This window comes from Homarus americanus, unplaced genomic scaffold (genome assembly GCF_018991925.1).
Source record: "Homarus americanus isolate GMGI-L3 unplaced genomic scaffold, GMGI_Hamer_2.0 scaffold17737, whole genome shotgun sequence".
Taxonomy (NCBI): Eukaryota; Metazoa; Arthropoda; class Malacostraca; order Decapoda; family Nephropidae; genus Homarus; species Homarus americanus.
In genome coordinates this window covers 1-12,016 of record NW_024720015.1, presented here as the reverse complement: position 1 = coordinate 12,016, position 12,016 = coordinate 1, and the positions used below count along the sequence as shown (strand labels likewise).

The following is a 12,016-nucleotide window of genomic DNA, read 5'->3' as shown; positions in this document are numbered from 1 at the left end:
CGATTTCTCATTTACGAGGTACCTCGCCAGAACCGGACTTTCACTTACCGCGGTGCATCTACTCATATACGCGGGCAAAGTATAATTTTTTATTTAGCTCATAAAATTCATACAAATTACCCGGCCAGAATATAATTTACATTGCTGGAATTCTTACAATATGATGATCATTTTGAATATAAACATCATGGATTTTGCATTAGACATACAAATTTTAGATCTAATGTAATAATTTGGTTTACACAAAGCAAATATTTTATCTTTTGTGCAAAATATATGAAGTTTACATTCAAAATATACCCTGACCTGCAAGGAATCCAGAAATGTCAATTATATTATCCTAACTTTAGTCTGAGGTATTATTTATTACTAAACGTTAAAATCTAGTGTTTTCACCCAAACATTTCTCAGAGAGGTAGGGGCCAGTGAGCTGGGAAGAGGGGGGAGGGATTTGAGTCCATTATTTGAATGGAGATTAACCTGGCGACTGTATTTCTCTTAAATATTAATTGTGTGTGCATACCATCATAAAATTAAGATGTTATTTTTACTACAAAATAGGTATCGCGTCGGAAAAAGTGGAGTTTGGTGGTCGGGCCAGTCGCTATTGGAATTAATCCCATATGTTCTGTTGTTCACTTTATGGTTTCACTTTCCGCGGTACCCTGTGGGTTCAATTGACCCTGTAACCTGCACACATTGTATATATATATATATATATATATATATATATATATATATATATATATATATATATATATATATATATATATATATATATATATATATATATATATATATATATATATATATATATATATATATATATATATATATATATATATATATATATATATATATATATATATATATATATATATATATATATATATATATATATATATATATATATATATATATATATACAGTGACCCCTCGTTTAACGAACGCCTCGTTAACGAAATTTCGGTTAACGAACTGCCTTCCATAAGGATCTTCAATTCAGTTAACGAACAAAAATTCGGTTAACGAATTTCTTACAAACCGGCCTCAACATGTTTTCGCTTGCACTGACCGGGCAACCAGCTTTAGTATCAGTCCGCCAATACATTAATCGGTTCTAGGGCTTAAATTCCTTACTATTTTAGTAAATATCAAGAAGTTTATACTATTCAATAATTTTAAAAGTTTAATATTAACTTTTTAGTCATTTTAACAACTATTGAACATAATTGAAGGTAAAGAAACTAGTTCCTGGCATGCCATCCAGCCTGTTAACACACCAGACAGGCGTTAGTCTCTCTCTGTTTTCAGTGGAGGTAACATCCTGCTTGAGACTCCCTTCAACTAAATGCTTTTTTTCTGTGTTTCCAAGCAAATTATTGGTCATTTTGAAATATATTTTACATATTGACAATATATAATGCAGTGCAGTGTTGATTTAAAGAAAATAATCTTGAAATACACCAAGAGAACTAAAATTTTATGGATGAAATGGTGCCATGGGGTGACTTCTCTTCCACCCCAATGCCTTTTCTTCTTCCTTCTCCTCCGCCCCCATTCTAATTCCCATCATCATCATCATCCAGGAGCCTTCTACATACACACCTCATATTAAGTGAACTTTTCTACCATTTTTGTTGAATTTAGGAAATTTTCGGTGAGCTGGAACCAATTACCCAAAAACCGATTGAAACAATGGTTTCGGTTAACGAACTTTTCGGTTAACAAACGACCTTCTGGAACGGATTGAGTTCGTTAACCGAGGGGTCACTGTATATATATACAGTATATATATATATATATATATATATATATATATATATATATATATATATATATATATATATATATATATATATATATATATATATATATATATATATATATATATATATATATATATATATATATATATATATATATATATATATATATATATATATATATAATGGGTAGGGTTTAAAAAATCTTGGGGCGGCAGTGCATGCCGCGTGCCAACAAAATTTTTTTGCATGCCACCTTGGGCACGCGTGCCATAGGTTCGCCACCCCTGCTGTATGCAGTACATATATTGTATCTATGAAATGTGATATAAAATTGTTTTATCTTTCATTTTATTTACTCCTGGTAAATCAGCACATAACATGATCTCAACCATACAGTATGACAGATAATATATTTCATCAGCAAAACTATTATGTTAGGATGTATCTGCAGCATCGATTAACTGGCCATATTATATTATGTTAGTCCAGTAAAGGTTATCAAAGCTATGTGAACATCACCTACAAAACACACAACTTAGGGGTACTTGAAAATTATAGTACAGTCATCCCTTGGTTATCACGCCTAATTGGGGTCAAACCGAGTGCGTGATAACGAAAAAATGCGATAACGAAAGTACAGAAACTATGGGATCTATTCTAATTGGTTCCAGGCACCCAAGACCCAACCCCAATTTTCCCATTTTACGACCATTTAGACCCACTAAAGACATAGATAATGTTATGGTAAGTATCAAAAACACACACAGGCATGGCTAGGTTTATTACAAAGTGATGAAAAGGGAACAATAAAGAAGAATACATTTGTTACTGTGTATGTTACTGTACTTACAGACTTGAGCTGGTCTTGAGGGAAGGGATTCCGAGGCTAGAGGGTAGAGAGTTAGTGGTCCCCACCCGGCACTAATTCTTCGAGTAACTCCTCATCCTCTTGAAAACCCTCAAAGTCAGCTTGAGGTAGTACAGGTGGCTGAGGTGGTTGTTGTTGTTGACGAAAGAAGTCCCTAAATTGTCTCTGCCGCAATGCGTTGTGGTGATGGTTTAGCTGGTCAACATAAGGCTGGAGTGCTCTGCCTATGATACCAGACACACTTTCACTGTCGCCAGTCGGGGGAGGGTGCTGTTCGATGAGGTGTTTCAACCGTTCACTCAACTCAATAATTTCCCTGACTTTTGACATGGGTTGTGCGGCGGGTTGTTCTTCTGGGCTGTCTTCTATGTTCCGTCTGTCTTCCTCCATAATATCCTCAGCTGTAGGCATAACAGGTTCCAACATAGCCCGTATGTCTTCCTCTGTCATCTCGTCGAACCCTCGTCCTGCCACACGCCTTGCCTCTTCTGCCGCCAACTCAACCTCTGCCTGGACAGACTGCGGTTCCCTCTTATTTGGGTATCAACTGGGAGAGACTTTTGTCACAACTGGTATAACCACGCTGTACTGTACAGTACAGTACTTGCCTATAGTGACTGGCATTATACTGTAATTGAAAAAATCTGAGAATACTGTATAACCTTCACTGTAGTTTTGGGGCATGCACTTATTAATCAATACAGTACTGTACATGACAAAGAAGTGTTATCAAAGTACAGCACCTGCAATGTACTCCTTTTACTTAACAAAATCCAGCTCTAGATACTACTGTGTATGTTATTCCCATTACCTAAATTTGAATTTACTTATGAATCAGTGAATGGAAACTCCTTACACATGTAATGTGATCTGCACACTCCAGTGACTGAAAACAAACCATCACTGAACTATTCCTCATTTTAGCAGATACTGTACAGTACAAACAAAAAATGGCAAAACCCAGTGGTTCTGTTCTTGTTGAAACTGGATATAATTTAATGATGGTATGTAGAGGCAATGGCCTACTTGCTGTTTCATAAGAAAATTTAATGTACATATACAGTAATGGTCATAAAAGGTCCTTCTTGACATGGATCCAACAAAGAAAGAGGAATACTGTACAGTAATCTAGTAGTTACTGAGCATATTTTGTTGTCCTTAGTTAATTAATAAACATACGCCCCATAAGTACAGTTTAACCAGTTTTTCTTCTCAGGTTTCTTTACATTATAATGACTATGACTTGGCCTTACACAATGGACAAAGGGAACTACTGTAAGGTGGTGAAGCTGTGGCAAGACTGCACCAAGTCGTTGTTGCCTGAAATTAAACAGGCAATGTTAGAATATGTATTTCAATACAGTAAACGTACAGATCTGGAAATGTGTTCCTAAACTAACTGTGATAGCCCGTGTTTCCAAACGGCACCGCTGCAGTAGTAGTATACTATTTATGAATGAATGGGTACTGGTCGTGTAACGACAGACATGATTGGTGGATAGGTTTGCTAGAAGTCATGTAAGTAGCTTTTTGGAGACACGGGTTACCACAGGGGGTGTAGAACTCATTTCTGTAGCTGTACAATCACCCAAATAAATGATGTCACTTTTTCCAGAAACTTTATTAAGCAAGTCTGGCAAATGCCAGATGCATTATATTTTAGAGGGGGGAATGCAGTTTTGTGAAATCCCGTAGTAACAGAAATTAATTACTACGGTATATGCTAAAACAAGTTTTCATAAGAACAATTCATGCACAGGAAGTTAATATTTTAATATATATTTTGAAACAATATACTTGTAATATGATATACATCGTACTGTACCAAATTGTCACTCAAGGACATTCAGGAATAATTTACGTATTTAAAAAAAATGAAAAGGCATACAGTACAGTACATTAATTGTGTTAAGCTGAAATGAGTACAGTATGTTATTAAATACAAAATATGACCTGAAATAATATTTATACCCATTGCATTTATGTTATTTCTTTACTAAATATGTAAACAAATAATTTCCATATTCACCTCAGCAATGGATGATGACATAAGGTGGAAAAACATTCATAAAACAAAACTTTCAGTTTTACTTAGACTATATGATTAATCAAACATTCATTATACTGTGTTTCCCCTTATACTATATTTATAAGAAATTCAATTGCCATTGGTGCTGTGAAGGTATTGTACGTTTAGCACCAAGGAATAAAATATAAAACAATAAAGATTTCCGTTTAATGCCTATTCATTGCTAAAGAAAAAGGTAAAATTTGGCTAAATTGGGAAGTCCTATAAATGTGTATTCAATTTATATTTATTCAAGTGGCACAAACGCCTTTCATATTGTTTTAAAAGTAGAACAAATTCTAAACAAGGAAATGAGCCAAGTCACAAAATATTCCACACTAAAAGTACAGTAAGTGTTATCAGCTTGTGTTGTACCATTTTGAGTTGGCTGTCCTTTTTTTCTGCCTGCATCTTCTTTGTCTTTCAAGCTCTTTTCCTTTAACTATCCATTTTGAAGCCTTTTTCGTGCAAAACTATGAGAAGGCTTTCAACAGCATACCCTATGAAAAGCTGAGAATCAAACTAGAAAGGCACAGGATTCGGAAAGTGTCCTAGCATGGATCGGAGGCTTTCTTCATGACCGCAAGCAGTGTGTGGTGCTTAATGACATAAAACCGTCATGTGTACCTGTGACAAGTGGAGCACAACAGGGTAGTGTACTGGGCCCATTGTTGTTTATTTGTTTCACAAATGACATGAAAGAAGCAATACACTCCTCCATACAAATGTTTGCAGACATTGCCAAATTATTCAGGAAAACTAAGAACCAAATGGAAGAGCTACAGAAAAACCTCTGGCAGCTTCAGGAGTGGTCGAAGAAATGGCTGTTATGATTCAATGTCACGAACTGTAAGAGGATGCACCTAAGTCATACCAACAGTCAGGAGACATATCACATGTCCCAACGGGATGAAGAAACAGCAACAACAGAAACAGAATGTGAAAAGAACCTAGGCATGGAAAATGGCTTTAAAACACTGATGTTGACTAATAATTTTCTTTATAAAATGAAAATATTCAAACAGAAAATCAGGCATGACTTTGAAATTTTATCTTCAAGAAGTCCAGGCCTTTTTTAGGTTAGATCTATAAAGACAATAAAGTTCATTGAAATTGGAACTTAAAAAAAGTGTTCTTTGATCCAGGGCTAGATCCAGACCTCAAATTTGACTGAACAATCTTTAATTTTTTGTAGTTGCAGCTAGATCAGATTTAAAAAATTTATAAATATGGAATTTTTACACCTCATTCCGCGATGCCATATTTTAAATCAATAATTAAGTTCAGGGTAATATTTTCTTCGAGAAATATATGTTTAGCCAGATATTTCAGCCTATATATTGTCATAAAACAAAATTAAATAAGACTGTATATACCTGTACCTATAGTTTTATTACTTTAAACAATATTGTTTACACAATACAATAACTCTGTACAGTTATACAGGTATATACAAACAGACACTTACACATACAAACACATATCAATAAGCATTAAATGTACAACATCTCAAAAAAGTATCTGCCAGGATGGGTCCGATGACTTTCAAAATGCTACATGCAACTTGTGATGTAGTATACTGATCCTACTACAGATGGTAACCGAACATTATATTAACCCTTAAGCCCCGGGTTAGGGTGCCACTGGCAGTACCCCATACCATTTTTAACCTTTTTAAAAGATAAAACAATAAAAAATAAGTAAGAAAAACTATATATTGACCCTCTAGAAACTTCCCTGGCAATGCAGAGGGAGTTAAAGGGACAGTGTTGTTCTGACAGCTGAGCTAGTGGTCACCTATGCACTTACCAGCTATTTTTAGCTTGCCTTTGTGTCCGAGATGGCCAATTATGCATATATTTACTGATAATAATACTTATTTCCTATAAATAATTCATTTAGATTATTTTATTTGTATTATTTTTTTATAAAAAGTGCTTGGCAACACTCACGCAGTCAGGCGCCAGTCTGCCTGGCTGTCTTTGTGTTTGGTAGAGCAAGTAATGCATAAAATAATACATTTATAACATAATCATGGCATAATTTTACAGTAATACTACACTATAATACAACTAGTACACTACTTTTAGCAATATTACTTCAATACAACATGAGAAAATGGACAAACAATGGAAATGAAACAAACAAAAGTAGGTAATTATGTTCAGGAAACTTCCTTGTGGCCGAGCGTGTGGCATGGCAGGCAAATAGTCACACTGGAACCTGATAAACCGTGCTGGATATTTAAACAGTGGCGGGAATAGGCGAACGTTCTGGAACGTCACCCAGGGCTTAAGGGTTAATTACACCGACAAAATAAACATTGCATTACTTATGTTAAAATATATACCAAAGTAAACACGTACTTGTTTACAGTGAGGCAAGTGGTCACATCCCATGGCGACATGTGCATTATACATATTCGTAAACATCTCCATAATTCAAAATTTTACCAAATACATGTATGGTATTACGAAAGATGTAATATACAATCATAATGCAGTATTTTCAAGGATCTCTCATATTTCAAAATTTCAACCAAATATTACAAAATTTCTAACATATATTTTGTAACAGCAAAACATTACAATTACGAGTGATTTCGAATTAGGGGATTACAAATTATGGTGGTTTTACTGTATTCCATCCCTGAGGACAGTTTGTCAACCTGCCACTTAAGTACGGAATGAGACGGCTACAGTCAGAAACTGGTGGGCCATGCAGGTCAACACTGACAATAAGATTGCGTTACCAACAGGTCAATTATTTGAGCATTGCATATGATACTTTTGCATCAGTCAGAATTTTTGAGCGATGTACGTGCATCGGTTGCATCAGCCTGGATCCAGCCCTGTGACCCCTCGAGGATCAAGGGTGTCGTGGATTCAAGGTTGATCATAGGGGAGGTGCAGCTCTAAAAAGGTTAAGAGCCACTGCTCTACCTCCTCTTCAATACAAGCCCAAACACCATTTATGAACAGATAAGGCTTCAAAAGCCAGCAGAGTTCCTCAGACAAAAGTAACATTGAGAGATGAGAACCCAGTTAACAAATTTCTTCTGTGACTGGTCCATCACCAAGATGTGCCCAAATGATGTTCCGATGGCATTCTCAACAAGGTTGTCTTTCAACATGTTAGAGATCCATTTTACTAAGAAATATTATTCAGGCATACAGTGCAGTACCGTGACAACTCTTACCAAATTGTTGACTTGGATATGGTGGAAACAGACTCTGGGCAGCCTGATCTCTGGACTTAATACCATTAGACTTCTTTGAGTGGGACTTTATCAAAGTCTGAAGTTTACAAAACAGCAAACTGTATTGTAATGTCAGTTACTAAAACAACTCCGGAGATGATTCAGAATGTGTTCTGAAAAGACATTGATGGTACTCACATCAAACCTTAGATTTAAATTCAAAAGATTTCCAACAATAAGAACCGAAAGAAATAAATGCATACATTATTACTGATGAAAAAAATACATCAGTTACCGGTAGCCCTTTGTTAAAAAACTGTAAGTACAATAAGTACTGTACATTATATTTCACAAGACATTGACTTGAATAATATACATTACAATACAGTATTTCATCCATACCCTTAACTGGAAATTCACCACAATCATTTCAAAACATTGCCAAATACTGAAGGGACAACCATTATGTTTGAGTCTCACAAAATTAAGGTACAGTACTGTATTATACAGTGTGAACATAATTATGCAATTGGATTCATTCAAATTCCTCTTCTTAGAAGTACCTGACATTTTAATGCCTATTGATTGTTCAAAGTGGGCAGGGCTTTGATGTACAGGGAAATTGTGGAGTAAAAACATGCAAAATACTGTCAAAATGAAACCTAACCAAACCTCCTAACCAGAGAAACCAGGACCTGACCTATCTAGCTAGCCAAGGGGGTGGATACCACCTGGTGTGTAAAAAAAATTACCTTAATTAACACATGTTGGAAGATCGGCCTTTCGTCTTTTCGCACAATGCCAAACATTCTTATTTTGTCGGTACCGACAGTCTGAACTGTGGGCCTTAAAAAAGACTGTCTCCAATGCATTTACCATCAAATATTGAGCAAAATGAGAGCAAAATTGTCCACTAAACTAGCAAGTCAAGATCCAAATAATTACCCAATTTTTTTAATTCACACTCGAAAACTGGTATTTCAGGCATAAAATTAGTGCAATCACTCCAAGCATACTATTGTGGCTGGTGTGCACTGTGTCATCCCACTAGAATGCTTCCCACTTTGACAATCAGTTGTTTTACTCTACTTAATGTAACGTAACATATACTAACCTAACCTGGTCATTTAACTAAGATGGTAAAAATCGCATAAAACAATCAATGTAATCAGCATGCATGCAGTCCCCTACGTCCCCAGTCATCATGGTGCCCATATCTAAACTATTGCAAAGATAAAATTCCCATGTTGTCCAAAATAAAAAATTTACCCTGATTTGTTTAAAGGTTTCGATTATGATTCAATTTAGCGTCCCCGCTAGTTTCTAGAGAAAGAGTTAATATTTTGCCATTTGGGCTTTAGATATCTGTTATGTTCCTTTCAATGCTTTTGGATAGTTATTATTTTGGAGGTACTGTAATGTCTAAAGTAGAATTATTTACCGTAAATACTACTCCAAAACAATCTGCTAAGTCGCTCCATGTCAACTGTTAGTTTACAACTGACCCGCTTAGTCCAAGTGTACTCTCACATCTGCTAAAAACGTAAAATTAGTCAATTACACCATGACGCTTCAACAAAGTTGCTTTCATCGGTACCAAATATCAAAATAGGTACTTTCTGTTTAATATGGTGGGGGTGGGGGGCAGGGAGCAGAGCTCCCAGGCTAAAAGTTAGGTAAGGTTAGGTAGGTTTCTTTGGTTGTTTCGTTCTGTCATGACATTTTGTCATAAATGAGGATTTTACACAAAAAAGGGAGTCAGATCAAAACAAAGCACACCAAAATACACCTTAACAATAATTTCCCATAAAAAAACGAAGGGGATATTAAAACGAATCCTTATAAAGTTTCCTCCAATTGCAGCAAAAGTCTGCAGGTGTCTATTATGGCATAATTCGTTTTAGCACACCCTCGAATTTTTTCACAAGATGTTTGATTTCTGATGTATTTTGATATGTTGTGTTCAAATCTGACCTTCGTTTCCATGGGAAATGCGTCGTTTCTGAAAAAAAAAGACGGAAAAAAGGATGAAAGACATACTTGATCAAAAACAGCTATTTTCCATCAAAAACCAAGGTGAGTTCTGAACAAAAAATACATCAGAAACCAAACATCTAGATCCCTTACTTTCAATAAATTAACCTACCTTAACTTAACCTAACCCCTGCGGGGGGCCTTAAGCCCTTAACCCCACCGGGAAGGGAGAGGAGGCAGACAGTGTGACACGCATCACGGCTCCAGATAGTTTGTGGTGGAACAAGGTTTATTGATCTAATTTCTTAAGCGTTCCTCACGTGTACGATTTTTGTGAAAGAAACACATTTCCAAGAGGCTTTAAGGGTTGAGGAAAGCATGTATGAGGTAGAAATTTTCTAAAAATAAGTGCTTCTATGCAATTTTAAGATGTGCTAAACCAAATAATAATCTGGTAAAATTTTAGTTTCAGTCATCCCTATAATCTAACCTAGCCTAACCTAACGTCCTAACCTAGCAACATAACCCAGGAACTGTCTCTAACCGAACCGGGGGTTTGGGGTTAACATCGCACCCCCTCCCCCCAACTTCTACTGATTCCAATAGTTAAATTCCCAAGATTCCTCGGATGACCGAAACTTAAACAATACTTCTATTAATACATACCAGTTCGGAGATTACTATAGATACTGAATAACCGACTACAGGGTACTAGTGTTTGGAGTTTGACTAGTGCGGGAGGTCGGTTAAATCTCTGTTTCAGTATATACATTTTCTATTACAGTATATGAAAATTAGTTGTAGAATTGGTTCAGTTTGGAGGTGTGGTGAAACGACAAATAAAACGAAAAATTGAGAATAGAATAATTTAACATATATTTAACATAACAGTGTACTGTCTGGGCATAATATATTTCTAGGGGGGAGAACTGTCAGTTCATTGAAAATGTCCAAAGGAGGGCCACCAGACTGGTGCAAGCAGTTCGGCACCTCAGCTACCCAGAGAGATTAAAGCGCCTGCAATTGCCTAGCTTATACTTTAGATGGGCAAGGGAGACCTAATTGAGGTGTATAAACATCTGAAAGGGCACTGATCACTCGAGTGTTCTTACCTGGTGCTGGCGGGCGCCCGACCCACAAGGGGTCACAGCTCAAGGTTGAAGAATCCGCAAGTCAAGAAAATTGTGAGGGCAAACTTTTTCGGGGTGAGAGTTGTGAACTCATGGAACAACCTGCCAGAGAGTGTTGTAACGGTAACAAGTGTGAGCTGTTTCCAGACCAGACTTGACCAGCACTGGAGTAGGTTCAGTCTACCTTCCTTGTTCAGGAGCCAGTGCATGCCCAGTACTTGGCAAAGACTAGTCTTTGAGTACTTGGCAATAGTGCCAGACATGACCGATCGCCCAAGCGGCAAACGAGCCTAACTGGCGAAGAGGATAAAAGTAAAAATGAAAGTGCATATTCCCTGGGGATAACTGTATATTGTCTGGGTATAAGAAAACTGTCTTGTTAAGGACTTAATGTATTATTGTTCAGACCTCAGCTTCATGTTTTCCAGATTTAATTGAATATTGTCCAGATTAAACCGTGTATTGGCTAGCCCAGTGGTTCTCAGCCTTGTTTGCCCCATGCACACCTTTCACCATATGTCAGAATGTCATTCCCCCCTCCTTTCCAAGATTGTCTGCCTCAAAAAGTGCATTCCAAATAATATGCATATAATACTGAAAATCCTTTATTTTTTCCATATTAGTACATATACATTTAAAATTTTATATGGATTATTTTTATAGTGGAGTTTTACAAATTAAATGCCACTTGAAAATGTTGATGGATTTATAAAACTTGAATAAAAGTAAAATAGTTTTGTTTTTTTTATATAATGAATTACTTAACAGACCAAACTGAAGCATAATGCAATAAACAAAAAGTTCAATAGAATACCAGGATATTGTAAATTTGTAATTAATTTTATTCAGATGAAGATTACAGTCAATGAGAAACCTGTGATTGTTTTTTCTTCGCCAATTCTGGGATACGCGGAGGAGTGCTTGAAAGGGCACAACGCAGGTCATTTTCTGCCTCTAATCTACTACGTTGCTTTGTTTTAATTTGCAACAGAGTTGAAAAGCCTGACT

At 36.1% G+C, this 12,016-nt stretch overlaps 1 protein-coding gene across 3 annotated transcripts; it reads right to left on the bottom strand.

The window, feature by feature from the left end:
• Positions 1-2,533: 2,533 nt before the first annotated feature.
• LOC121860361 lies at positions 2,534-11,253 on the bottom strand. 3 transcript variants are annotated; one of them, XM_042357461.1, is made up of 2 exons: positions 10,991-11,253; positions 2,534-3,957 (listed from the first exon to the last, which is right to left on the bottom strand). In XM_042357461.1, the coding sequence occupies exon 2, from the start codon at positions 3,085-3,087 to the stop codon at positions 2,671-2,673; it is 417 nt and encodes a 138-aa protein (XP_042213395.1). In that variant the 5' UTR covers positions 3,088-3,957; positions 10,991-11,253; the 3' UTR covers positions 2,534-2,670. The 3 variants fall into 3 exon arrangements, with proteins under 3 accessions (XP_042213395.1, XP_042213394.1, XP_042213396.1); XM_042357460.1 differs by lacking the exon at positions 10,991-11,253 and adding an exon at positions 10,545-10,655; XM_042357462.1 differs by lacking the exon at positions 10,991-11,253 and adding an exon at positions 10,051-10,178.
• Positions 11,254-12,016: the final 763 nt, after the last annotated feature.

Excerpts from the sequence above, each read along its gene's own strand:
- LOC121860361 (XM_042357461.1), bottom strand. The coding sequence starts at position 3,087 with ATGACAGAGGAAGACATACGGGCTATGTTGGAACCTGTTATGCCTACA.